The sequence below is a fragment of the Plecotus auritus genome, assembly GCF_963455305.1.
Source record: "Plecotus auritus genome assembly, chromosome: 4".
NCBI lineage: Eukaryota > Metazoa > Chordata > Mammalia > Chiroptera > Vespertilionidae > Plecotus > Plecotus auritus.
Window position 1 is genome coordinate 70,437,629 of NC_137775.1, and position 27,825 is coordinate 70,465,453.

Genomic DNA, 27,825 nt, shown 5'->3' on the forward strand with positions numbered 1-27,825 from the left:
CCTTGCCACGCTAGCAGTCAGCAGCTGTGTGTCACAACAGGTTGCCTAGGACCAAACCAGAGAGGGTCGGACCTGCATTGCCACCATGTGCCCACCATCCAGATATCATTGCTGACATGTACACATAAGGAACTGTTTGACATTGAAACGGGGACTCAGAACTGTTGGACATTGAAATTGGGACTCAAACATTTTTTGTTATTTTATGTTTATTTCTAGTCTGCAGAGGCAAGATTTTTTAAAGGAAAGAAATGGGGAAAAAAAAGATACAGAGGCAAAGAAGCATTGAACAGACTGTCAAACTACAGCAGGAAGGTAGGGGAGGTTGGCGGCGGTGGGCTGTAAGAGATCAACCGAAGGACTTGTACGCATGCATATAAGCATAACCAATGGATACAAGACACTGGGGGTTGCGGGGAACAGGTAAAGGCATGTACTGGGGGGTAGGGGAGGCCGGGGGGGAGGTCAATGGGGGAAAAAAAAAAGGAGACATATGTACTACTATTTGTAATACTTCAAACAATAAAAAAAAATTAAATATAAAAATAATAATAAAAAAAAGGCAACCTACCTGGGAGAAAATATTTGTGACTCATAAGGGGTTAATATTCAAAATATATAAAGAAAGCATACAATTCAAAAAACCCCACACACCAAAAAATCTGATAAAAATGGCAGAGGAATTAAATACATATGTTTGCAAAGACTTACAAATGGCCATCATGTACATAAAAAAGATGCTCAGCATCACTACTTACCAGGAAATGTAAGTCAAAGCCACAAAGAGAGACACATTACACCTGTAAGAATGCTATTATTAACAAGTCTGGCCTGGAAATCCTAGCCACAGCAAATTGGCAATAAAAAGAAATTAGAAGTATCTAATAGGCAAGAAAGAAGTAAGACTGTCACTATTTGTTTTTGTTTTTTTAAATATATATATTTTATTGATTTTTTACAGAGAGGAAGGGAGAGGGATAGAGAGTTAGAAACATCGATGAGAGAGAAACATCGATCAGCTGCCTCCTGCACATCCCCCACTGGAAATATGCCCGCAACCAAGGTACATGCCCTTGACCTCAATCTAACCTGGGACCCTTTAGTCTACAGGCCGATGCTCTATCCACTGAGCCAAAACGGTTAGGGCAAGACTGTCACTATTTGAAGATGACACGATCTTATATATTGAAAACCCTAAAGAGATAGCAAGTGTTGGCGAGAATGTGGAGAAATGGAACCCTTATGCACTGTTGCTGGGAATGCAGATTGGTGTAGCCACAATGGAAACAACAATAGGTTTAAAAAAAAATTAAAAACAACTCCCAGGGAAATGGTACCTGAAGGAGAGGGTGAGCAAAGTGGTGGTGCAATAGTTGGCACAGAGTGGCGTGCTAGGCTTAGTTAGCCTGGTTGTGCAGCAGCGTGTGAGGTGAGAAAAAAGATTCTCCATGGATGGAATTTGGTTGAAATGAAAATAGTAAAAATATAAGAGGACAGAAGAATTAAAAGCCAACAGCTTCTCTTGTCTCCATAAAATAAAGACTTATGGTTAAGGCTACCTTTCCAGATAGTCCAACAGCTAACTCTCCAGTTTCTAAGGGCATTTGCACCACCTATGGAAAACATCGAATCCATTCACATCAGATGTCCTTGTCAACTCATCCCACCATCCTCCTGCACAAAATTTGCTGCAGCAGCAGGCTATGAAGGCAACCACTGAGCTTCTTTTCATTACCAAGTAGATATAGTATCCCTAACAACAAAACAGAGGACATAAGTATCTCTTCACAGTATCACGGCCAGCCAAGACCACGGCAAGAAAATCAGCTTGCCTACACGAAGACCCCTTCTCTTCTTGGGTAGCCAGGATTTAAAGGAGAAACACTGACCTGTGCCACTCACTAACTTTTACACACTGAACTGGTCCTGAGAACTGAGATGTCTTCTTTATAAGTGAAGACTATACAACATAATCTCGAAGAACTGCACAGTGGTGCAAGCCAGAGGTGTACTGTGTGTGTAACAGACTGAGAAACAGGCAAGTTAATCTTGTTGAAAGGAACTGTCATCTTTTGTTCTATTTGCCAGTGTTAATATTTTGCTGGCTTCAATTGCTACCTGTTTCTGGTTCCTTCTTTTCTATTCTTATGGGTCTCAGAAATCCCTCTCCTGACCCCTTAAAAGAATCAGAAAGTAAGGAAGAAGAAAATGCTAACTACTTAAATGAGAGTTCTGGGGAAGAGTAGGATTCCACTGAAGAAGGGGATCCTGGGTGCCCAACCTGACACCTCTGGAGAGTCTTGCCTGGCAGGATAAGTGCCTTTTAAAATATTCAACTACTTGGAAACCTTTAAATCCTAATTCCTGGTTATATCCTGCTAACTCTTAGATCGAAGCACACCAGTCTATATACCATATTTTTCCATGTATAAAACACCCCCATGTACAAGCCACTTTTCCAACCCCAAATTAAGAAATCAATATTTTAAACATTTTGCTGGTTTTCCTCTTTTTTTAAAAAAATATATTTTTATTGATTTCAGAGAGGAAGGGAAAGGGAGCAAGAGATAGAAACATAAGTGATGAAGTAAGAATCATTGATTGGCTGCCTCCTGCACACCCCCTACTGGGGATTGAGCCCGAAACCCAGGCATGTGCCCTTGACTGGAATCGAACCTGGGACCCTTCAGTCCACAGACCGACACTCTATCCACTGAGCCAAACTGGCCAGGGCTGGGTTTCCTCTTAAGGCCTTCTTCTTTTTTGGCATCTTAAGGAGTTGTTCTTCCTGTTTTCTCCACTGTCTGATCATACACTCAGTGGGAGGAGATCCAAATTGTCTCTCTGCAGCTCTATTTCCATGCTCTTTTGCATAGCTGATTATATTCAGTTTGAATTTTTGCAGAGTAAGACAATCGCTTACCAGTATTTATCTTTTTATTTTTTGACATCTTTATGGGCTCAGAATGCTCTGGTCCCTGTTGCATCTGCACCCTCTCCACCTCCACCTCCAATTACGGCATCAGCTGATGTCATAACAATAAAGCTTGTGATTGGAGGAAGCCTGTTTGACAAGGTATGGGCAGCTACGCACGGCTCCCTCCTGGGCTGACTTCTGTATATAAGACACCCCTCGATTTTCAGTCTAGTGATTTTAGAAAAAAAAATAGTGTCTTATACAGTACATGGAAAAATACAGTACTGCTAGAGAGAAGTCTAAGACTCTCCCATTGCTTCCTTTGTGTATTCAAACTGGAACCGATTCCTGAATGGCCACCTCTGGCTTCTTGTGGAGTCCCACATTTTCAAAAGCTGCTGTCAAGTCCCAGCCGGCTTTCCAGAGATCACGCCACTCTAAATGGAGCACTGCAATTTGCCACCAAATAGTTAAGCTGAACCTAGAGTGAAGCCACTCCCATCCCTGAATTCCTAAAACAGATCCCTAATTCATGTGTTTCTGCTTGTTGCTGTGGCTGATTAACTAAAACAGTTAAGGAAACAACCTGCATCGAACCCATCAACGCCACTTACTCTTACACTGATTTCCAAAAGGCAGTTAATGAACTCCTAACTGTAAAGATCCACCATTTGCTCTGATATCTCCTGTGCTTTCTAATTGAGAAAGTAGTACAAGTTACACAGCTCAGAACTGAGAAAGGAATGCCTCCTCAACTAAACTGCCCTGTCCTGACAAGCTGAATATCTATCCAAGAGGCCCATCACTCAACTACAGAAAATATGCATTTTGAGCACTCACTCTGACAGACCCTGTGAATAAAATGAGAACTTCAATAGAGAATTAGTCAAAAAGGGCAATGTTGCAAAAAATAGACTATTCTCCACATTCAGTTCTCCCCCCAATTTATTATGCCTAACTGAATGGACTCTAACTAGGTATCTAGTGATTAATGGGAAGAAAAAGGTAGGCTACTACCTCTTTGTTACCCAACCTTCATAACAGCCATTGTGGAAAGCGGGAGGTTAGCTACTCTCAAAAATACCTTCCTAAGCAAACTCTTCTCTGACATTCATTTTTAGGGAGATAGTTGAATTAAACTGAATAACTTGATAAAAGAAAATGGTGGTAATATGTTTTATCTCCCAGCTTTTATATGGATAGGTCTACATATGGCATTAAACAGGTACCTGTTCTATAGGGAATATATTTCCTGCATCTTGGCACCCAAACTTTAGTCAAGAGGAAATAAAACATATTCCAAAAGACCAAAGAAAAAGGATTATTAAGAGAGCATTTATATTTTCTATACTAACTGCTAGTGGATTAAAGTATTTCGGTGTGTATGTTTCCTGGAGCAGCACTTAATGCACTTTCCTATCCATTGCAAACTTTCCAGGATTGCTTCTAACTTTAAAGAAACTTACTATGAAAAGTCTCAGCCTAATATAACCTGAAGTTAGAATTTTTTAGTATCATTGTTTTCCTACATAGATTCACTTTAGATCTATCTGAACAAGAAAGTGTATGTACTCTTGTAACACTACAGTGTTTATTTAGATGAGTCAAAATGTAGAAGTCAACATAAATAAAATGCTTGAGACTGGTCTTTTCACACACCTATAAAGAGTGAAACCTGTGTATGATCCTGGTTAACTGGACATCTAAAGGATTCAGAAAATAGATTGTTAAAGATTTATCATATGCCCCCTTATTTTAGTTTTGCTTTTTCCTATTCTCTATAACTAAGTGCTATCTACAACGTGGCATCAAAACCTTAAAGCATTAATAGAATCATAAATTCTATAAATGTGTAGCAACTTGAGACAGAAGGATGTTTATAACCTAACTAGAGGCCCAGTGCACAAAACTCGTGCAAGGGGCTCAGCCCTTGCAGCCCCGGCTTTGGCTTCATCCAGAAGGTGGTCCGGAAGGTCGTTGGGCTGTCTGGTCTAATTAGCATATTATGCTTTTATTATTATAGAAGGTAAGTATTTTTGCTGAGCCTTAGTAGTCTTAAGGAAAAAAAGGAGGGGATTGCAAAAGGTAGAAAAAATATTTGTTAGTGGAAAATTACTGAACTGAAACCAAATCATATTGTCATCAGAAACTGTTCCTTTGTAGATGTTTTCTATGAAACTGGTTTCAAAAATGTTACAACCTGTTTTTTAAGGAGAGGTGAGAAAGATAGGGATAGAGTATAAAAACAACAAAAAATAGAACTACCATATAATTCAGCAAGCCCACACATCTACCTAATAAAAGAGTAACATGCTAACTGACCGTACCTTCACAACGCCCACCAGCCAATCAGGAGAGAGTATGCAAATTAACCCAACAAAGATGGAAGGTTAATTTGCATATGCAGGCGCCGAGCACTGGGCAGGACGCTTGCATTCCACACCACCCCAGCCGCTTTGGGCCTCTGGGCAGTGTGGGAAGGCAGAAAGGCGGCTCCGGGCCAGAGCAGAAAGGCTGCTCCAGCCAGAGCGAAGGCGGTGCCAGCAGCCAGGAGAACGAAGGCCCATTCTTGCACAAATCTTCATTCGTGCATCAGGCCACTAGTGGTTATATATTTGAAAGAAACAAAATCCGTATCTCAAAGAGAAATCTGCACTCCCATGATCATTGCAGCATTATTCACAATAGCCAAAATAGGACAATAACCTAAGTGTCTGTCAGTGGATAAATAGATAAAGAAAATGTGCTATATATACATGATGGAATATTATTCACCCATAAAAAAATGGAAATCCTGATATTTGCGACAATATGGAAACACCTGGAGGGCATGCTTTTAAGTAAAATAAGTCAGATAGAGAAGACAAATACTATATGGTATATGAAAACAAAACAAAAACATCAATTTTTATGGAAACTGACAGTAGAATGGTGGTTTCCAGGGGCTGCGGGTATGGGTGGGAAGAAGTAGACCAAAGGCTACAAACTTTCAGTTATAAGATAAATAAGTTTACTATTTCATTTTCTAACTGCAAAGAATAAAATAGTATACTGTAGCCCTGGCCAGTTTGTTTTAGTGGTTAGACCAGCCTTGGGCAAACTACGGCCCGCGGGCCGGATCCGGCTGTTCTATCCGGTTCTCTTGCTCTCCCCTCCGCTCCTTTACTTTGAATTTATATTAGTTCACACAAACGCTCCATCCATGCTTTTGTTCCGGCCCTCCGGTCCAGTTTAAGAACCCATTGTGGCCCTCGAGTCAAAAAGTTTGCCCACCCCTGGGTTAGACCATTGGCACAAAGACTCATATATATAGAGTGCCCCCAAAATGTATACACAAGTTCAAATGATGATAAAGTCAGTGTTTATTAACATATAGTTCATTTTCAAAATTTAAAAGAATCTACAGAAATGAATAAATTTTTTGTTAATGCCTGTTTTCAAACTGATGATCATTCTGGTCCAGGCACTGCTGATAACTCAAAGAAATGGAATCTCAAACATCAAAAATCATTTCATTTGGTATTTGTGTAGTATTTGTGTGCCCTCAATTCATCGACTGTTGCTGGTTTTGTACCATAAACTTTATCTTTTATGTATCTCTGTAAAACAAGTCTAGTGGCACTTTAGGATAAATTTTCTTTGTTCAAAGCTTAATCTGGTTTCACCCATTATTTCAAATCAGTTAAACCTGAAAAGAGGTGAAAATTAAATAAGATAACAAGTGTTAAAGTGTGTATAAATTTTTTTGGAACACCCTATATTTTGCTCTCACTGTTTTTTTGTTAATCCTCACTGGAGGTTATTTTTCCATTGATTTTTAGAAGAGAAGAAGGGGGGAAAAGAGAGAGAGAGAGAGACTGAGAGAGGGCGAGAGAGAGAGAAAGAAAGAGAGAGAGAGGAAGAGAGGAAGAGAGAGAGAGAGAGGTATCACCATGAGAGAGAGAGATGGATTGGTCGCCTGCCACATGCACTCCAACCGGGGGCCAGGATGGAACCTACAACCTGCAACCCAGACATGTGCCCCTGACTGGACCGACACTCTAACCACTGAGACACTGGCCAGGACTCACTGTATATTTTTCTTTTCTTTTTTTGTTAATCCTCACCTAAGGATATTTTTCCATTGAATTTTAGAGATAGTGGAAGGGAGGGGGAGAGACAGAGAGAAACATCAATGTGAGAGAGGTACATCAATTGGTTGCCTTCCACATGCAAGCAAGGTACATGCCCTTGACCAGAATTGAACCCGGAACTCTTCAGTCTGCGGGCAAGCCCAACCGGATAGGGCTCACTGTATATTTTTAAATTACATTTCAGTACTTACGTTTTTCTCCCTGGAAATTTCACATACATTTATTTTTTTCATTTGCTCATAGTAAGAGAGCTAAGAGGGAAACAAGTAACCTATAAGCAAGCCTGTTTTACTGAAAGTCTTAAATATATTTCTTATAAGAGGTATTATAATGATGCTCTTTGGTATCCTGTATTTGTACAAAATAATTATGAAAAGTCATTGGCTAGTATAATGTTTCAGATCTTTTTTTTAAGTGGAAAATATTCCTTGTTTAAAATATTACTTGGCTTACCTGTTGCATGAAACAAACTAGCTTCTACTCTGTGGGGAACTCTTGGTGGAATTTTCATAGATGCACGAATCTGGTAAAAACTAAAGCAAAAGAGACAAATAAACCATTTCAAAAAACATTTAAGATACGCAATGCCCCAATTTCTATATAGCTATACATACTAAAGTAATAAAGTTGATCTGCTAATATCAGTCTCCCATAATATTTATCATTGGTAGAAAACAAAGTATGAGATCCACAGATCAAATATTAGTGTGGGATAAAACCCAAAGGGAAATCAGTATATTTAAAGATAAATGGGAAAAATGTAAGAAATATATATGGTATTTCTTACTTAAATGAGAGAATGCCATCACAACCAGAGGAGGTAATAAGGCACCTAACGATTTCATTGCTTAATTTATTTTTTAAAGACAGTAAGGATAAATTATTCTTATGCACAATTTTGAAAAGAAAAAGGAGTTATGTTAAAAACTGATTTCATACTATAAAAACCTACCCACTCAAAACAAATCTCAGATGTAACATGTTCTTTACCTACCTAAAGTTTAGCTACTGCTTAATCAGTTCTTTATCATGTAACAACAATGGTGACAAATTAAACACTAAGATATTTAGAAGAGCAGGAAAAGAACCATAATGAAACATGCACAAGAAATGTTTCCTCACATTCCATTTCCATTTACTCCTTACTGGGCTATAATTCCAATGTTATTCAGTAAGATATTTACTGATGTTATTTTTTAAATATCACAAAATATTGCATAGGAATTACTTGAAAGTTTAAGTTTCTCATCTCAGTATCCTAAGTAATCATTTGATATATCAGAAAACAAACTAGTAAAGAAATTTTTATTTCGTAATATAAATTTAGATAATTTATGTATGTTTATCTACCAGAGCTGACAGTTATTTAACATAACAGCTAAACACAAGCTTGAAATTAACTAGCTTAAATGGCAGAAGTAGTTAAGGACCTAAGTAGCATAAAGAAAAGATGTAAAAGATTTAAAAAAAGATAAATCAGAATAGAAAAAAAAAGAGAGTAAATTATATCCTTGAAAATATTCTTACAAATAAGTCAAGCCTTATATCTAAAAACAGTAAGCCTCGCATCATTAGATTTTTAAAAGAACAGTAACAATACTCTTCAAAAGTCCTCAACTGATAGGGAACCAGATTGTAGAATAGCAAATTAATAAAAGCAGTAATTATACATGCTATATTTATGCTGGTTGACAATAAAAGGGAATGATAATTCACTTAATCCTTATACCCAGTTCCAAACCTCCAATTATTTATAAACTACCTCCACTAGGATATGTTAAAGAGAAAACCACAGGCCCAAACAGTTATTTATGCTAAAACCCATCACAAAGAACCTAGACTTAATACCTCACCAAACTGCAGTTTCAACCTTTTCTAGGAATGTTATCTTAATTGGTTAGTCTGGAATTTTCTGGCCTCTACCAATGAGGTAATCTGTCAAGCAGGCACTCTCCATCCACCAAAGGAAGTTCAGGCAATCTGCCTGATAAGATCCCTTCTTTCCTGTAAGATAACCTTACTTGAAATAACCCTTTCTTTTATTTTCTAAGAACTTTCTTGTCATAACTAGTTTCTGTCTAAAAGCATCTTCCATATTGTACAGCTTCTGGGGCTCCTCTCTATTTGCTAAATGGGATACTGCCTGATTCATAAATCACTCAATAAAGCCAACTGTTGAATTTTTATTCATTAACAGATATCTCATTTCAAACTCAACATATCAAAATGAACTAATCTTGAGTCCCACACCCGTTATCCTCTTCAGTATTTCTAATATTGTCTAAGTCAATGTGATTTAAAACTTCAGTGTTATCTTTTAAATCTCACATTACAAATTCTAAATCTGTAAAGTCAAGCAATGAACTGATATGCCCACTGCCTATTTCCATCCATTAAAAAATGTTTACCATATTTGATTAAACAGTACTTTTTCTCTTTGCTGAGCTATTTCAAAGTAATCCTAGACATCATGCAAATCCATACCTCTTCATATATAGTAATTAAGTGTTTTCTCTCAGCATCATCCTCTAAATGGAATCAGTCATTAAATCCTACTATTTATTCCCCAAAATGCCTCTAGAAATTAAGGTGTGCGATAGGTTGATTTAAAAAATGTTTCCATTTTTTTTGCCCATCCCTGTTTCTACACCGCTTGCAATGTGACTTCCATTAAAAAGTGAATGTAGTTCCCAACCCCTTGAATCTGGGCTGGCTTTATGACTTGTTGTGGGAAATACAATGTGGCAGAGATGACAGTGTGCTAATTCGAAGCCTAGGTCTTACAATGTCTTCTTATATAGTTTCTTTCACTTGGGAAACCTGCTTCTTCCATGAGAATAAGCTGAAATATGAGAGGTCATAAACATAACTGAGTCCATCCAGGTGAGGCAGTGAGGCCATTTTGCATCAACTAGCACCCAGCCAACCCAGAAAAGATTAGTCAAGCCAGCCCAGATCAGCTGAGCCACTCAGCTGATTTATAGACTTAAAGCAAAAATAAATGTTTATTGTTGTGATGCCACTGAGGCTTTGTGTTTGTTGTTAGCTGCATTACTGTGGCAATATAGAACTGATACAGAAATTGGTACCTAACAAAAACTTAAAAATATGTGGTACTGACTTGGAGACCAAAGTAACAGGTTTACAGAGGCAAGAAAAACAAGGAAACTACAGGAGACTTAAAAAATGGTAACCCGCCCTGGCTGGTTTGGCTCAGTGGACAGAGCTTCGGCCTGCGGACTGAAGGGTCCTGGGTTCGATTCCAGTCAAGGGCATATACCCGAATTGCGGGCTCGACCCCCAGTGGGGGGCATGCAGGAGGCAGCCAATCAGTGATTCTCTCTCATCATTGATATTTCTCTCTGTCTCCCCCTCTCCCTTCCTCTCTTAAATCAATAAAAATATATTTTTTTTTTTAAAAAAATTACTTGTTAGAGAAAAAAAAAAAATGGTAACCCATGTTATGTAGTGATGAAACTTATGTAAATATTAGAGGCTCGGTGCACGAAATTCGTGCATGGGGAGTGTGTCCCTCAGCCCAGCCTGCACCCTTTCCAATCTGGGACCCTCTCGCAATCCAGGACTGCTGGCTCCCAACTGCTCGCCTGCCTGCCTTCCTGATTGCCCCTAACCGCTTCTGCCTGCCAGCCTGATCACCCCCTAACCACTCCCCTGCCAACCTGATTGATGCCTAACTGCTCCCCTGCCAGCCTGTTTGCCCCTAACTGCCTTCCCCTGCAGGCCTGGTCACCCCTAACTGCCCTCCCCTGCAGGCCTGATACCCCCCAACTGCTCTCCCCTGCAGGTCTGGATCCCCCCCAAATGCCCTTCCCTGCAGACTCGGTCACCCCTAACTTCCCTCCTCTGCCGGCCTGGTCACCCCGAACTGCCCTCCCTGCAGGCCTGGTCACCCCTAACTGCCCTCCCTTGCAGGCCTGGTCCCTCCCAACTGCCCTCCCCTGCTGGTCTGATCGCCCACAACTGCCCTCCCCTGCTGGCCATCTTGTGGTGGCCATCTTGTGTCCACATGGGAGCACGATCTTTGACCACATGGGGGCAGCCATCTTGTGTGTTGGAGTGATGGTCAATTTGCATATTACTCTTTTATTGGATAGGATAGAGGTCTGGTGCACAGGTGGGGGCCAGGTGGTTTGCCGTGAAGGGTGTCCCGGATCAGGGTGGGGGTTCCCTTGGGGTGTGGGGCGGCCTGGGAGAGGGGCCTGTGGTGGTTTGTAGGCCGCCCACGCCCCTCGGCGACCCAAGCGGAGGCCCTGGTATCTGGGATTTATTTATCTTCTACAATTGAAACTTTGTAGCCTGGAGTGGAGCCAAGCCTTCTGCTTGCTCCATGGCAGCAGCCATTTCTGTTGGTATTTATTTATCTTCTATAATTGAAACTTTGTAGCCTTAAGAGGAGGCCAAAGCGGGCCAGGGCTGCAGAAGCTTGGCTTCCTCCATCGCCACGGGCAACCCTAGCCTCCTGCTCTCTCCAGCTCCGTGGCTGCCGCCATTTCTGTTGGGATTTATTTATCTTCTATAATTGAAACTTTGTAGCACTGAGTGGAGGCCTGGGCCGGCAAGGGCAGGCGGAAAGCTTGGCTTCCTCCATCGCCGTGGGCAATTCTAGCCTCCTGCTCTTTCCAGCTCCGTGGCTGCCGCCATTTCTGTTTGGTTTTATGTATCTTCTATAATTGAAACTTTGTAGCCTTGAGTGGAGGCCTTGGCCGGCAAGGGCAGGCGGAAAGCTTGGCTTCCTCCATTGCCGGGGAAACCCAAGCCTCCCTCCTGCTCTCAGTGGCTGCAGCCATCTTGGTTGGGTTTCTTTGCATATTCACTCCTGATTGGCTGGTGGGCGAGGCTGGTGGGCATGGCTTGTGGGTATAGGGGAGGTGCGGTCAATTTGCATATTACTCTTTTATTAGATAGGAGGATAATGTCAGCAATAACTTAGAATAATTTAGACAATGTACCTAAGAAATTTTTGTACGTTAGCAAGCTAATTTCCTGGCAGAATGCTAAAAATGTCAATGGCTGCTCTTACCTAAGTATAAGATTTTGCAAGATGGAGATAAGCTAAAGAAACAAGTGGTCATCTTACAAGCAGAATCTAAGAGAGACCAGGACTTGCTGGGTTGGAATATAAAACTGTTTCCCTAAAGATTTTTCAAAATAAAATGCAGCCATAGACAAAGATCAAATCACGGGTGTGGCTATAAATCCCTTTCTTAAGCTCTCTAAAGGAATTAAGCAGGGGTCCTCAAACTTTTTAAACAGAGGGCCAGTTCACTGTCCCCCAGACCGTTGGAGGGCTGGACTATAGTTTTTAAAAAAACTATGAACAAATTCCTATGCGCACTGCGGGCCCGGGACGAGTCGGCTGCTAAGCAGGACAGGCAGCGGCACCCGGGGGGCCGGATAAATGTCCTCGGCGGGCCGCATGTGGCCCGCGGGCCGTAGTTTGAGGACCCCTGGAATTAAGGCAGTGTCTAAGTACACATTTTGTTTGACAAGAGGGTTTTTAGGGAATTTAAGGGCATGATCCCACAGAATTCTGATCCTCTAGGAGTAGTGACTACATCTAGAGAATAGTCATGTCTTAAAATACAATTTTGGGTATAGGTTTCATAGGATGGGTTATATAAAAACATAGATACCCAAGAAAAAAGGAAAAGAAGAAAAAATATATAGAGATATCCATAAAGTTTTAAATTTTATTGGCCAAAGAACCACTAGCCTAGACACCTTGTCTGGTCTTGTAACTTGCTTAGCCAATAGAATGCAGTGGAAGTAACAAGTAGGCCTATTCAAGGGGCCTTGGCTCCTCTGCTCTTTCTTGCACTCCTGCCTCTACCATAAGAATAACCCTTGGCTGTCCTACTGAGGGATGAGAGATCATGTGGAGCAGAGCAGAGCATAATTGTTTTATATTTTCAACAAAATGGCAATGCCAAGCAAAAACAAACAAAAAAACAAACAAAAAACAATAGATTTCTCTCATTCTACTCCTGTTAGTCACAGCTGCACTACTACCATTCTTAGTACAGACCTTTGGGTATATATCTTGAGTAAGTGCAAGCACCTCTAAACTGTTCCGCCTGATTCTATTTCTTATACACAACCAACCATCAATCTAATATATCATAATCTTCATCAAGTTAGTAATTCCTTATTGTAATAATAGTAATAATTTCATTCTTACTTGGAAACCATCAATAGCTATCCTAGTCCCCAGTCTCAACTCTTCCCCAGACATTAAAAGGCTTTCACAAACATAACCTCTCCTTTTTTTACTATCATTTCTTCTAGAGAATATCCAATCTCCTAAGTATTTTTTGAAATAACATATTAATTCCCAGTTCCAAGACTTGATTCATGCTGCTTGCTCTCTCTTAGATCTGTGGATCTCATACCTTTTTACACCAATAATAAATATTATGAGAGACTGATATTATAGGATAAGTTTATCCTTTGCTTATCCAAGTCTTATTCATACTTTGATCCTATCCTTCTATAATGACTTTCCTAATATAGAACTAGAAAGATATTTTTTCTATTTTTTCCTAGAGCAATTCCTACATACACTTATTGAACATTCATCATTTTGTATCCTTCTTTGGTGTTTTGGATATATATTTTATTTTCCCCGTATACTATAAGCTTTTAAAAAAGGAGAAATGAGATCTTACACATTTTCATTAAAGTTCTCTCAATTATTGGTATAAATATATAAACATATGTTAATATATCCAGTATTATCATTATATCCCATGTGGATAATTCTCAAACATGTATTTAAAAATAAAATTCTCTGAGAAAATAATTACTTGAATATACCTCACTGTTTTCCTTATATATACTGGAACAAAAGTGTGTAATTAAATATAAAAGAAAACTGTACATATTATCTTATACAAAATATATAGTTTTCACATTAAAATACACACCCTCTCTGAAATAAATCCACATTGTAGAACTTGTTTAGCTCCACGGAGAATTCTACCATTGCTTGAATTTCAGTCATTTTTAATTTATATTCAGAAGACAAATCTGGTAACACCACCTTGGCTAAAGAAGGGGGAAAAAATAATGAGAAGCTCAACAACAAAAATGCCAACTTACAAAAACACTACTATTTAAACATATTTGAGTATCATATATAGGCAGAAAAGTGAAGCAAATTAGTGTATCTAACTTAGACTAATCCAACAAAACAGCACCAGAATCTATACTTACCAAGCATACTGACTAATAATATATTTACTAAAATAGCACTCTATAATATAATTTAAGATATGTCCTGTTAGAATGCTTTTTCTAAGATTTGTTTCCCTTCGTGGCATGTGATAATAAATAATACACCAAATTACTAAAAGAAACTCTTGACTTTATCTATCATAAATAAAATAGTAACTTATTAAGGAAAAATTAAACTACCTAATTATCCTCTTCTAGTTCTACATTGCACATAAAGGCAACTCCGAAGTTAACATGCTTTAATCCTCATTTATACTCATGAAGGTTTTTCTCTGTTAGGTGAAGTTCTTAAATGACTATTCATCTTTAAATTTCAAAAAAAATTTCTTCCTCATTACAAAAACCTGAAAGCATTCATCTTCAAAAATGTTAAAATAATACAGATAAGCAAAAAAGAAAACATTCACAATTCTATTCACTACAATATATACTTTGGTATATATTCTTCATATATATGTGCATTTGTACAATTTCTATAAAGGTGGTATCAAACCACATGTGTATTTTATAATGTTTATTTCACTTAATTTTGTTGTTGTTGTTAATCCTCACCTGAGGATATGTTTTTACTGATTTTAGACAGAGAGGAAGGGAGAGCGGGAGAGAGAGAAAAAGAGAGAAGCATCATGTGAGAGAGAAACATTGATCAGTTGCCTCCCAAATGCACCTCAACTGGGAATTGAACCCCAGACCTGGGTATGTGCCCTGACCAGGAGGGAATCAAACCTGTGACCTTTTGCTGTACAAGACAATGCTCCAACCAACTGAGCCACATTGGCCAGGGCTCACTTAATTTTTTTGATGAACATCTATGTAAATAAATGTAGTTTTGTAACATTATTTTTAATTGTTAACTATTACACTGTGAATGTCATAATTGAAACAATCTCCTATTATTGGGTATTTCAGTGGTTTCCATCTTTTCACTATTTCAAAAAAGCATTGCTATAATCATCTTTATCGATAATACATGCTTTATAAAACAATTCAGAGAAGGAAGTATTGAAAGACAATTCTCCAGAGTCTTGTGTTTCTGTATGTCTTGCAGGCAGAGACAATGACTACTTATTGTTCCAGGCTATTTTTCAAGGATGTGTTTAGCAAAATCTAAGAAAATCAGAGATAGTATTTCATTCTGGAACACAGGGCAAATATGTTTACTGTCCCAAGTAACAGAGATAAAGTGTCACCCTGAGGCATAAGTCAGGCAAGATTATTGTCCAAAAAAAAAAAAATTCAGGTACCCTTAGCTCAGGGTTCCTCTACTACAGTGGTCGGCAAACTGCAGCTCGCAAGCCACATGTGGCTCGTGAGCCGCGGTTTGCCGCTCTGTTGACTAATGAGTTTGCCGACCACTGGGATAGGGGCTTAATCACAAGGAACAACAACAGCCTGTAATTATTGGAATCGAGAGTCTATGTCAGTGGTCGGCAAACTCATTAGTCAACAGAGCAGCAAACAGTGGCTTAGCCGCAGTTTGCCAACCACTGCTCTACTATAACACAACCTACTCATATATAGGTGTAGCCTGGTACTCTAGCAACTGCTATTGCTGTGGGTATAAACTATCCTCCTTGACCCAGGAGTCTCATGTCTTCTGACCACATCCACAGCACTGGTGGCAGGCTAACTAGTTAGCTTGCAAGTGGGATAAAATCTTAGACCCTTCACAGCTCTTGAAATAGTTCTTCATGGAAATTTGACATATAATCTGATCTATTATGAATTAAATGCAAAAGAAATGCCATATTCTTACCTCCACTGGTCAAAGCTTCATTTTAACATTATTAAATAACAAATCTTGTACGTCCAGTTGCTGATCCTTATTAAAAATATATTGTTCCTCCTATGAAAAAGGAAAAATAACATCTCAAACAAAAGAGTAAACATAAGAGTCCACTTTAAGAAAACATATGCTTGCCCTAACCGGTTTGGCTCAGTGGATAGAGCGTCGGCCTGTGGACTGAAGGGTCCCAGGTTCGATTCCGGTCAAGGGCATGTACCTTGGTTGCAGGCACATCCCCAGTAGGGGGTGTGCAGAAGGCAGCTGATCGATGTTTCTCTCTCATTCATGTTTCTAACTCTCTAACCTTCTCCCTTCCTCTCTGTAAAAAAATCAATAAAACATATTTAAAAAAAAAACAAAAAACATATTCTTTGTTAGTTACTTAATATTCTCAATATATCTAAAAGATCTATATCCTCTGTAAGGTTTAGGAATAAGTTTTAGAGATTTTGTTTTCATTCACAGTTTAACTGATATCAGCATTAACTATTATATCTTTGTTAAAGATCCACTGGTACATATTTTAAAGCACAGTAATAAATAGAAGACTACTTTCTTCTGTTTAAAGACTACTTTCTTCTGTTTAGTGGTTCAGAAAAAATCTTCATGAATACCCAAAACATCATAAATCTATTAATTTTTAAGATGTAGAACTCACAATTTTTAAATAACTCCCTGGGTAGAGAAATGATTTTCGAAATCATTTCTGAATGAAATGTGTGTGTGCACAAACACACAATCACACATGTGCTAAGTTACCTAAAATATTTTGACAAAAATGTTGCCTAGATATGCTATAGTTTTTCCCAAACTCCAAATATTTATTGCTTAAATTAAAAATGAAATCTTTTGCCATTGGTATAATTATTTTAGGTACTAAAAATCTATACATATAAAACCCTAATATGCAAATAGACCGAATGGTGGAACAACCAAACTGGTCGCTATGATGTGCACTGACCACCAGGGGGCATGCGCAGAACATGGTGGGTGTCAGCCGTGGCGGGATGGTGGAGCAGGTGAATGGAGGCACCAGACCAAGGTGGGGTGCCAGTTGCTGACATCGGGGCAAGCCTCTGGTAGTTACTGAAAATTCTTTGCTCCCGTGTGCCGCAGTCCTGCCCTGCGCTCACTCCTGCTGCCAGTGCACCGCTGGTCCAGATCTCTCAGCGCAGTCAGCGGTTGTGAGCGGCGGCTGCCAGCCCCAATCGCCCCTGGAGGCTTTTCCACCTTCCCGTGCTCCTGAGGGGCAATCAGGGCAACAGCAGCTGCTGCTTGCACCTGCTGATGGCGCCAGCCCTGCTCTTACCCGCTGCTGGCACCAGCCCCAATCACTCCACACCATCAGCAGGTGTGTCAGTGGGTGCGAGTGGAGCCGGCGCCATCAGTGCAAGGGAGCAGTGGCAACGGGAGCAGGGCTGCCAGCAGACAGGGGACCGGGGGTTTCGGAGGGAGGGGCCAGGTGGGGGCGTGGAGGATGGGCCGAGATCTGCCTCTGTGCCCACCACAGCCTTGCATCCCACGGTTCCTTTTAAGGTGCATGAATTCATGCACTGGGCCCCCAGTGTTAGAATAAAGACCATGTATACTCTTTGGCAGATATTTTCTTCTCTCCATCATAAAGATGTAGACTACCACCTTCCATAACTGTTATTTTGAACCTTAATAATCACATCAAAAATTATAAGTTACATACAGTTATGAATTGAGAACAATCAGCCAATGACATGTAGATTAATCTTGCATCTAAACCTGTTATCTGGTGTAATTCTGGCCACCTAAATTGTTTAAATCTTCATAGTTGGTTCAGTCTAAATATCTGTCCTATTTTTTGATGCAGTTGTCTTTTTGATTCGCTAGGGCCCTAACACTCTGCATAGTTCCCGCTTGTAAAGGTTAAATATGCTAAGTCACTGGATTATATCCTGCTTTAAAATGGCCAAGCCACCTGTTACTTGTCTGACTCTGAAAATCACCACCATTCAGATGGCTTTAGCCTTCTTTTGCCTTCACAATTATTTACATGCACACACACTTTCATCAGTGACATTTCATTTTAAAAAGTGGTTCAGTGAAGATGAGTTTATCAGAATCATTACAATAGAGGGGACATGGACAGTCACTGGTCTAGAAACTTTTGCTCCCACTCCTTAGACATCAAGATGAACTCCTGAGGGCCAGTCATATGCTACACTGCAGAAATTATAGAAATATTTAAGATAAAATTCTTCTCTTTTGGGGAGAGGAGAAAAGGGACATCTTCAAAGGAAAGACAAAGAGAATAGCTTGATAGACAAACTTTTTAAAAACCTCTGTTTCCCTTTTGATACCAAATACAGGTCAAATAACAATATAAAATAGGAACCAAACAGAACAGACATTCAGAACTTTTTGGAGCACCTACTCTTACACCAGTAACTTTAACTATGTTATTTTATTTAATTATCATAAAAATGCAAAAGAGCTGTTATTACTCCATTTTACAGGGGAGCAAACTAAGGATCAGAATGGTTACATAATTTATCTAAGGTCACATTTAGGAAATAATGAAAAAAGACAAAAATCTCAAATGTATAAAACTCCACAGTTTACATTTAAATTTGCATGTTTCTAAAGCCTACACCTGAATTGTTATAGCAAACAGATTCAATGATCATCAAGCCGTAAGATAAATATACCAATAATAAAACAAAAACTGAAATCAGAATGCAACAATGAAAAAACATTTGCACTTGATAAACTACTACAGTCAATTTTCCATTTAATTAACATTATTCCCTAACTATGAAACCTTCTAATTTCCCACATCCCACAAACACCATATCTGAAGTTTTAAAGGCACTGTTCTTGCCCTGGCCTGTGTGAGTTAGTTGGTTGGAGCATCATCCAGCACACCTAAAGGTCTTCTTGATCAGGGCACATACCTAGGTTGCGGGTTAGATACTTTACCCTGGTGGAGGTTGGGGGCATGTGGGAGGCAACTCTCAAAACAGAAAACTATTCATTTTGGATAAGTGTGTTAATATAATAGAAAATCCATATAAAATTATTTTTAAACATAATGTAAAAAAAAAGTTAGGAACTTTTGAGAGCCTTTCCATGGTTGACTTAGTACATGAGAATGAAGTAAAGAAACTGAAAAAACTGATTGCTTATTATGGGGCACTTAATGAAAGCCACCTCTGACATTATATGGAAAACAGGATTTAATTTATCAAAAACAGTTCATATATATTTTTCAGGGATACATCTATGCCATAAAACAAACCTGCCAGTAACATAAGACAGAGTGCCTTTGAATATCATGTATTAAATGCCTTAAAAAAAAAAAAAAAAACCCAAAAAAACAGGATAGCCCAAAGTACCAAAAACTAGTTACTCCTTTTAACATAAAGAGAAATTCAGAAAGAACTACAGTCATCATCTACTACCTAGTTTGGGAATCTGCCCAGCATTCCTTAAAATATTTAGTGTTATTAGTTATCTCAACAAAGAAAAAGCTCAGAACGAGAACAAATTACAATCCTCTTTCTGAAAAATATTCTAAGAAACAATGTTTTCTTAACTGCCTATGCTTTCTTTAGTCTACATGTAACTTTGGTATCAGACAGACCTAGATTCTAATTCAGACTCTAAGCCTAAATTTTCTCAAAAAGAAATATTTATAATTGCTAGGTCAAAAGGTTAAGGCTTAAAAAGATTATATATATATACAAATTTAAACAAAGCACTAAGCATGGCACTTGGAGCTCAATAAATTGCTGACATGTTTTATTTTATCTCAATTTTTAAATATGATTTCATTCAAGAAAATGTCTATTCAAAATAATGCAACTCAACTAAACAGGCCATTAGTATAAGTTTCAATTGCATGGTTTGAAAATATTTTCATTTACAGGCCATAGGACTTTAAAGGGAGAAGAGCTGGCCTCCAATTAAGATCTTGGAAACAAAACAACAAAAACAACAAAAAACAAGACAGTGAATATTTCAACTTTCTAATTCAAACAATATTTCTATTTCATTCCTTATTGACATTTCTCTAGTTCCCTCTGCCTGAAGGACTATTTCAGAACTTCTTTACCAAACCGGGGCCCTTGGCAAGCATTACATTATATAATTATCATACCTTAACATAAAATAGTTGTAAGATTAGAGAAGAGGACTGGTGACAGCCTACAGTCTAATCTTATTTGCCTGAGGAAAGTAACTAATTTTCAGTCTTAAAGTAGATCTGAGTAAGAATGAGAGTGGTTTTAAAATCTGGGTTTTTCAATTCCAAAAGACAAAAGTAATGGCAAAGGCTTCCAATGTCTTAAATTGTGATTAACAATAAGCCCTCACTTTGCTGCTTAGACATTTACAATTAGCAGTACATATTTCCAATTGAAGCCAATAACTTACTGGCAACTTGGAGACATCCAAGAGCAGGTGTCAGAGATAAGACTGCTTTAAAAAAACAATCGTGAATGAAGCAGCTGAATCCTTTAAGGCAACTTCAAGGGTATTTCAATAAGGGAATACTTCTAGTTCAGAATATATTGAGAAGTACAGCAAAAGGGAAATTAATAAAACTTAACAGAACATAATACTATCAATATCAGAACTCTATAGAATGACATAATTGAGAAATATTTTGTATATTATAGATGGTCAAAGAGACCTAATCCCGTAAAAGAAAATATTTTCTCAGAATGCTCTCCTGGTTGAGAGACAGTTCATAAAAATTATTTCATCAAAACAAAAACCACCTAAGGCAGTGGTCGGCAAACTGCGGCTCGTGAGCCGCGGTTTGCTGCTCTGTTGACTAATGAGTTTGCCGACCACTGACCTAAGGGGTTATTCAAGTAGGAGACATCTCTTAATGGTATATGCCTGACAACTTTACATTCCCATTAAGAAAAAAAGGGCTAATTTTTATTAAATTTAGCACATCATTGGTAACCACGTATGTACCTGTTAAAAAACAGTCATCTTTAAAAATAAAATTTAAAACCCCTGTGGAGTTGTTTCACTCTATTCCTTCTGAAAAATCTAGACCTGATTAACAACCTGTGCTTCATAACTTTTCTGAAAAACCATTAGGTCCATTAAGAATGCTTTCTTCTTTATCACCACTCTGCTTCTTATTCTTACTCATCTCTAAACCTTCTTCCTGACAAACAACTCAGTGGGGGAAAGAAACCATCACTCCAGATCTATATGCTCCCATCTTCCACCCATTTCTTTAATGCACACGTACACATCACAAAACTCACTGTGAAGCAAGTTTTTCCTCAATACCTAGAGTTAAAGCAAAGGAAATCCTTGCCTTTTCTATCCACTAAACAACCCCCATTCTCAAGGGTCTATTACCTACAGTAAGCAAAGCTAAAATATAAGATAAGAGAAACATTGTAAGTAACCGAAGGTATAACTCTTACATTTTCAGTGCCAAATCCTGGCGAACAAAGGGCATAGTTGTTCTATATACTGAATGCTGTAGCGTTTGTTTTGCTGTATATGAACATTAATCTAAGCTAGTCCATAGTTCACAGCCTTCTACTAGGCTTTTCACAGAAATCTGAAATTAAAAAAAATCTAAATCCCAGTGATTTGGGATTTAAGCTTTCATTTACACACTACTACACAGTCTAAAAGAGATAAAATCAGTACTTATGTAGCAATTTTTGTCTGTGGTGGCCCTAAGCATGTTTATAAATAATTAAGGTTTAGTCTGCTACTTAAAGATTACTGGGTGGTTACTTTTCCCCCCCACATATTACAGGTAGAGACACCAAGTCATAGAGGTTAAGTGGCTTCTATAAACTAATGTCATGAGTCATCATAAGAGTTTAGATCTTCTGACTTCTAGTCCTGTACCTGCTATCAACCATTAATCCTTAATTTCTAAGAGCACAGAATCAGCTCATTAAAAAATACCAACAAGAATTTGTAAGCATTTACTTTTTTAATGAATAGCTATCTGAAAATAAAAGACTTGCCTTTGAAAGGCAGGGAAGCTTTCTTTGGAAGCAGCAGTTATATATTTGCACTGGGAAAACCATTTTTTAAAAAACTTAAAAGCTGAGGAGTGCATCACCTTGTACCACACACACAGTAACTGCTGGTTCTTCCAAAAGAGGTGTGGCTTAATGGCATCAGATCCTAAACTGTTTCTCTCTCTACCTTTACCTTTACTATCACTTTGAATAAGGAACTACACTTTTTGTCTTGGTGTTTACCTTTGTACAACAGAAACCGAAAATTTTAATTCCTACCTGACATAGACAACATAGGGAAGAATTTACTGTTTGTGGACACCCATGAGATTCCAGAAAGAAATACATAATTAAGTTAACCTTAAACTCTGGGATAAAGGCAAACTTAACTAAAAGCAACTGCTTCAGCAGATGCCTTCAAAATAAGATACTATATCATGATTTATATACAGACAAGTTTTATGTAAGCCAAATCTTGATCACAGGGAGATGGGGGAAAATTTTCCAAAACTGTTTAGAAGTTCTTTTGCTCAATTAACAATTTTAAGACTTGTGTTCTCACATATTTCTCCTTCAGTAAAGCACACTAATTCTATTATTTAGTAGAAATTGTACGCAATTACTAAAGGGGATAGAGACCATCAGGAAAATGATGCAATCAATTGAAATAGCAAATGTATGAAAATTAACACCCAATTTTATAAAATAAACTTTGTTAAATTTCATTTAAGATTTGTTCTTGGACAACTGTATTTCCTGGAGGACAATAACACTTCCAAATTTTAACCTTCTTCGTTTATAGCTCAGCCTTTTAACAAACCTTAATCCTTTATAATTTCATCAAATCTGTACTCAAGTTGTTTCTCCTAGTATGTCAGGTAAACATAATTCTTAAAAATTAAGACTTCAATCAGTAAGTGTAACAGGTTATTGCCACTGTCACTCTTTTGGTGATATTTCCAGTCAGTGAAGAAAGAAGATGAAGAGATGTTATTAAACTGAAAGCTGAACTAAATATATTGAGTGGACACCTAGTAGCTTAGGTAGAAAGCAGAAGAGACCAGAACTGTTGAGTTAATACAAAGTTAAATGGATTAAAGTTAAGAGACTCGACCTAAGCAAACAGGAAGAAAAAAAAAATCCTAGAGGGGAGGGGGGAATCAAGACTAGAGACTAGAAATAGGATCAGGATGGAAAAAGACGGAAGGGCAGGGGCCACGAGACGGACAGCGGCCAAGCTGGGTACCAAGAGAGAGAGGTAAGGATTGAGGGAGTGAGGGCCTCCGGAGCAATGGTGGGGCACAGAATCAGCTCAAGCGATGCTAAAGCAAGACGCACAATCAGAAACCAACAAAAGACAAGGAAGATGAAGTACCGAGAGGAGGTATACAGTATGAGAATAAAAGGCAGCCAAGGAAGAAATGAGAGGCACCAGAGTGAGAAACCTGGTCCGTGAGAGTAATGAACGTCGAGCGAGAGCCAGACTGGGGATGCACAGCGCGAGAGAAGAAATAAATCGAGGGGAGTAAAAGGATGCCCTGCCTCCCTCAAACCCAGGGACCGACCACCGAGGCGAAAAGGCACGTGGGAGGCGGGGATGAAAAGGCTGAACCCAGAAAGGAGGGTAAAGACAAGGCGGAGGAGCAAGGATGGAGCAGAGGGCGAAGGGCAAGCTCAGTCCGGGAAACCGCCGAAGTGAGGTTCAGGCAAAGTCGGCCAAGGGACGCCGCAGATCAGGGGCGGCAGGGGGACCCCGGCGAGCGGCGCGCCGCGAACCCTCGGCACCCCCGAGCGCACTCGGCACTGCCGTCCCCACCGACCTTCAGCGGGCCCGGGACCCGGCTCAGACCGGGAGCCGCCGAGCGAGGGGCCGAAGCGGACGAGGGGGACAGTGAGAAAGAGGCCGTTTCCTGCCCGGCCCGTGGGAAAGAGGGGCGGGGGGAGGGGTCGACGATGTCGGGAGCCAGGGGAGACGGAGGGACTTACCTTTCGCCCGGCTCGGCCACCTCCACCGCCTGTCGGACGGAGGAGCTCGTAGTCCTACTGGAAGAATACGGCCCTTCCCGGGTAAGCACCATCCCGCCTCGGGCCCCTCACATCGCCATCGCAGCTACCGCAACCACCGCAGGAGAGGAGCCGGTTCGTCACCGCCGCTCGGCTACTGGCCCGACAAGGCCCGGGAGCATGCGCACTCGCCTCAATCCCGAGGGAGCCCGGACCAGTCGGCGCTACCTGCGATCAACAGGTCCCGGGCCACTCGGCCCCGCCCCCCGCCTTCACTCGCCGGCCCCTCCCACCTGTCCCCTCCCCTAAGTCTAGGCCCCGCCCCCTCCCAGCCTTGCGCCCCGCCCCTCCTCCTCCGTTTAAGCCCCTCAGCCGCGGCTTCAGCTCCAAGGCCAACCGAGATTTCGAGGTTTGTCCGCCCTAAACGGCTCCCGCTCCCGAGTTCCCGCGAGAATTGGAGGTTTGCGTCAATAAAAAGCGCGAGGCCCAAGGGTCCGGCCCGGCTGCGGGATTAAGGGAACTAGAGTAAGGGCGAAGCGGTTGATGCTGAAGAACAAGGAACCAGAGGAGGGCAGAAAGGGGGAGCACTGACACTTCAGCTGCGTTTCTCATATTGTCCTTGATTCTTCTCTCTTCACCTGCTCCCTGTAGTCCCGGATAAAGAGCCGGTCCCTGCCCCACGCACTTTGTGGACAGGAAGCCGCGGGCGATCCACGCTGGCTCTCGACAGCTGTCTTTTAGGGACTCCGTTGTTGCATTTCTTTGGGGAGACGTGGGTGCTGCTACGGTTACTTGTCAGTGATTGATGCTCAAGAGGGCTGGAGCGGGGCGATGAAGTGAACCTTTGCCTCATAACTTCCATGACCACAAGCACATGACTTGGGTAGCCTGTGAAGGGTCATCCTTCAGTGATTTACCTCACGCATCCCAGTTTCTTGAGTGGAACCCTCAGAAAGCTTTGTGGTGCATAAAGCTCAGAAGGTTACTAAAACAAAGTGAATGGAAAGAAGGAAGTTGCGGCTGCAGCCTGTGTGTTAAAAGTGATTGAAGAGGATGGCCGGTGGTGATGGTTGTACAACAGTATGACTGTACTTAATGGCACTGAACTGTACTTTTTAAAGTGCTTAAATGGCACATTGTATGTATGTATAATAAAAACGAATTTGAAGGAAAAGCTTTGTATACCGGTTTGGAAATATCGTCATGCCCCGTATTTGGGAGGCAGGTTTGGAATATTTAACCTCTGGTTTTCCTTCATCTTGGTATGTATTTTCAACAATATGAAATGTCCCGTTGTCCTATGATAACAGCCAATGTCGTGCTTTCCCGGTGCCTAATCTTTGTCTTTTTATTAATAGCCAAATCTCATTTTACTATCCTTTCTCATAAGGGCCTTTGTTATTTGTTTTGTGATCTGAATTGTACCCTCAAAATTGAAATCCTTTTCTATTTTTTTAAGTTCTGTCTCAGAAAAGTATACCAAATATTCATTTATTTGCATTTCTACATCTATGCCTTCCCTGAAATACACTCTGTGCCAAGATGACTTCCCTGTTACTTGTTCTTTTTATTCAAATCACATATTAAAATTATCTATGTGCCAGACAGTGTACTAATCTTAGAGGATACCACCAAAACAACTTGTGTGGAGTGTTTGCATAGTTACTTTATGATGTGATGGTGTAGTGCAGATATGTGCCCAGAGAACTAACGGCTGGTTCTCTGTAGCATTAATCCAGTTGAGGTTTGGAGAGGTTTTAAGTCAGGAAATATTTCAGGAGAAAATGATTCCAGAGAGTTAATGAAGTCGGATGTGTGTGGGGGAGGTGGGAGAGGTGAGTGGATAAAAGAAGAAAGGGATCACTTGAAGCAAAGAAACCATATAATGAGTAACTTATCTTTACAGAACTAAAACTAAGAACAATCTGATGCCATAATTTGAGGAAGTGTGGCTAGAGAAGTAGGCAAAGGTTATATCATGGTGAGCATTTTAAGGATTTTAAAATTTAAGGATAGATAAATTTAAGTAGTATTTTTGAGTACTAGTGTGTGCCAAGTATAAGGTACAATGAGGATTAAGATTCATTTCCAACTCTCGGAGTTTACAATCCAGTACGGGTAAGACAAGTCATCAAATATCAGTGAATTGTCTCTGTGCAAAGTATTGATTTAATCACTTGTAGGCACTAGGTGAGTGCCCCCAGTACTCAAGGGTAAGTTTTTTAAAAGTTATATAATCTTAACAAATATGAGATGGAGCTAAACAAGGTTTCATTATAGGACTTCCTGATGGGTTAGTAACAGCTACAAACCATGAGGACAAATGTATTACTCCATAACTTAATGTTGTAATATTACTTTATGACTTAATAGCCATGCCTATCTAGAGGAACCGCCATATAAAACTCAATTACCAAGTTTTTCTTCCTTGTAATGTAATAGCAAACTCTTAAAAAAAGATTTATTTCTTTTTTATTTTAACTGACAATATTGGTTGCTTGTGAGAGGGAAATTTGGAGGCTGGGTGTTTGGTGAGGGGAGGGAAAGGAAACTTTTATTGTATATTTTTCTGAGTATATAATAGTGAGTGTATTAAAGAAAAATATTTGAACCTCTGTAAAACAAATGCAGTTTTAAAAATGCATATACCATAGTCTTTAGTAATGACATTATGGAAAAAACCCTGATAGCTACATAATTGATTAAATGGCAAACAAGTTTTTTCTATATAGTGTGAAAGGGGCACTAAAGCAGTGACTTCTTTTAAAAAAAAATAAATAAATCTTTATTGTTCAGATTATTACAGGTGTTCCTTTTTTCCCCCCCCCATAGCTCCCCTCCACCTGATTCCCCACCCCACCCCATGCCCTTACCCCCCGCCACTGTCTTCATTCATAGGTGTAAGATTTTTGTCCAATCTCTTCCCGCACCCCTCACATCCCCTTCCCCCTGAGAATTGTCAGTCCACTCCCTTTCTATGTCCCTGATTCTATTATATTCACCAGTCCATTCTGTTCATCAGAGTTTTTATTCACTTGATTTTTAGATTCACTTGTTGGTAGGTATGTATTTGTTGTCATTTTGTTGTTCATAATTATTATCTTTACCTTTTTCTTCTTCTTCCTCTTCTTAAAGAATACCCTTCAGGATTTCATATAATCCTGGTTTGGTGGTGATGGACTCCTTTAGCTTTTTCTTGTCTGTGAAGCTCTTTATCTGACCTATAATTCTGAATGATAGTTTTGCTGGGTAGAGTAATCTTGGTTGTAGGTTCTTGCTGTTCATCACTTTGAATATTTCTTGCCACTCCATTCTGGCCTGCATAGTTTCTGTTGAGAAATCAGCTGACAGTTGTATGGGTACTCCCTTGTAGGTAACTGTTTTTCTCTTGCTGCTTTTAATATTCTCTCTTTGTCTTTTGCCCTTGGCATTTTAATTATGATGTGTCTTGGTGTGGTCCTCTTTGGATTCCTCTTGTTTGGGGTTCTGTGTGTTTCCTGGACTTGTACGTCTATTTCTTTCACCAGGTAGGGAAAGTTTTCTGTCATTATTTCTTCTAATAGGTTTTCAATATTTTGCTCTCTCTCTTCTTCTGGCACCCCAATAATTCAGATGTTGGTATGCTTGAAGTTGTCCCAGAGGCTCCTTACACTATCTTCATATTTTTGGATTCTTTTTTCTTTTTGTTTTTCTAGTTGGGTGTTTTTTGTTTCCTCATATTTCAGATCTTTGGTTTGATTCTTGGGGTAC

At 39.6% G+C, this 27,825-nt stretch overlaps 2 protein-coding genes and 1 pseudogene across 7 annotated transcripts in view; 2 read left to right on the forward strand and 1 right to left on the reverse strand.

Moving 5' to 3' along the window:
- Nucleotides 1-24,353, reverse strand: part of FAM135A (family with sequence similarity 135 member A) — a 108,490-nt gene extending 84,137 nt beyond the window's left edge. For 3 of the 5 annotated variants that reach the window (XM_080665319.1, XM_080665317.1, XM_080665316.1), the window contains exons 1-2: nt 24,058-24,347; nt 7,504-7,583 (exon numbers count right to left, since the gene is read on the reverse strand). In XM_080665319.1, coding sequence (XP_080521445.1) covers nt 7,504-7,583; nt 24,058-24,149 — 172 coding nt within the window. In that variant the 5' untranslated portion in view covers nt 24,150-24,347. Of the gene's footprint in view, nt 1-7,503; nt 7,584-13,994; nt 14,116-16,060; nt 16,151-24,057 lie in introns of all 5 variants that reach the window. The other 2 variants (XM_080665320.1, XM_080665318.1) reach the window with 2 other exon arrangements.
- On the forward strand, nt 2,148-3,597 carry LOC308245925 (DDB1- and CUL4-associated factor 16-like; annotated as a pseudogene). The gene is made up of 2 exons: nt 2,148-2,426; nt 3,216-3,597. The product of its transcript is annotated as a DDB1- and CUL4-associated factor 16-like (transcript).
- A 1,651-nt stretch (nt 24,354-26,004) lies between the features above and the next one.
- Nucleotides 26,005-27,825, forward strand: part of COL9A1 (collagen type IX alpha 1 chain) — a 170,930-nt gene continuing 169,109 nt past the window's right edge. Inside the window, exon 1 of the mRNA XM_080665321.1 lies at nt 26,005-26,193. Within this exon, the coding sequence (XP_080521447.1) occupies nt 26,144-26,193 (50 nt within the window). The 5' untranslated portion in view covers nt 26,005-26,143. The remainder of the gene's footprint in view (nt 26,194-27,825) is intronic.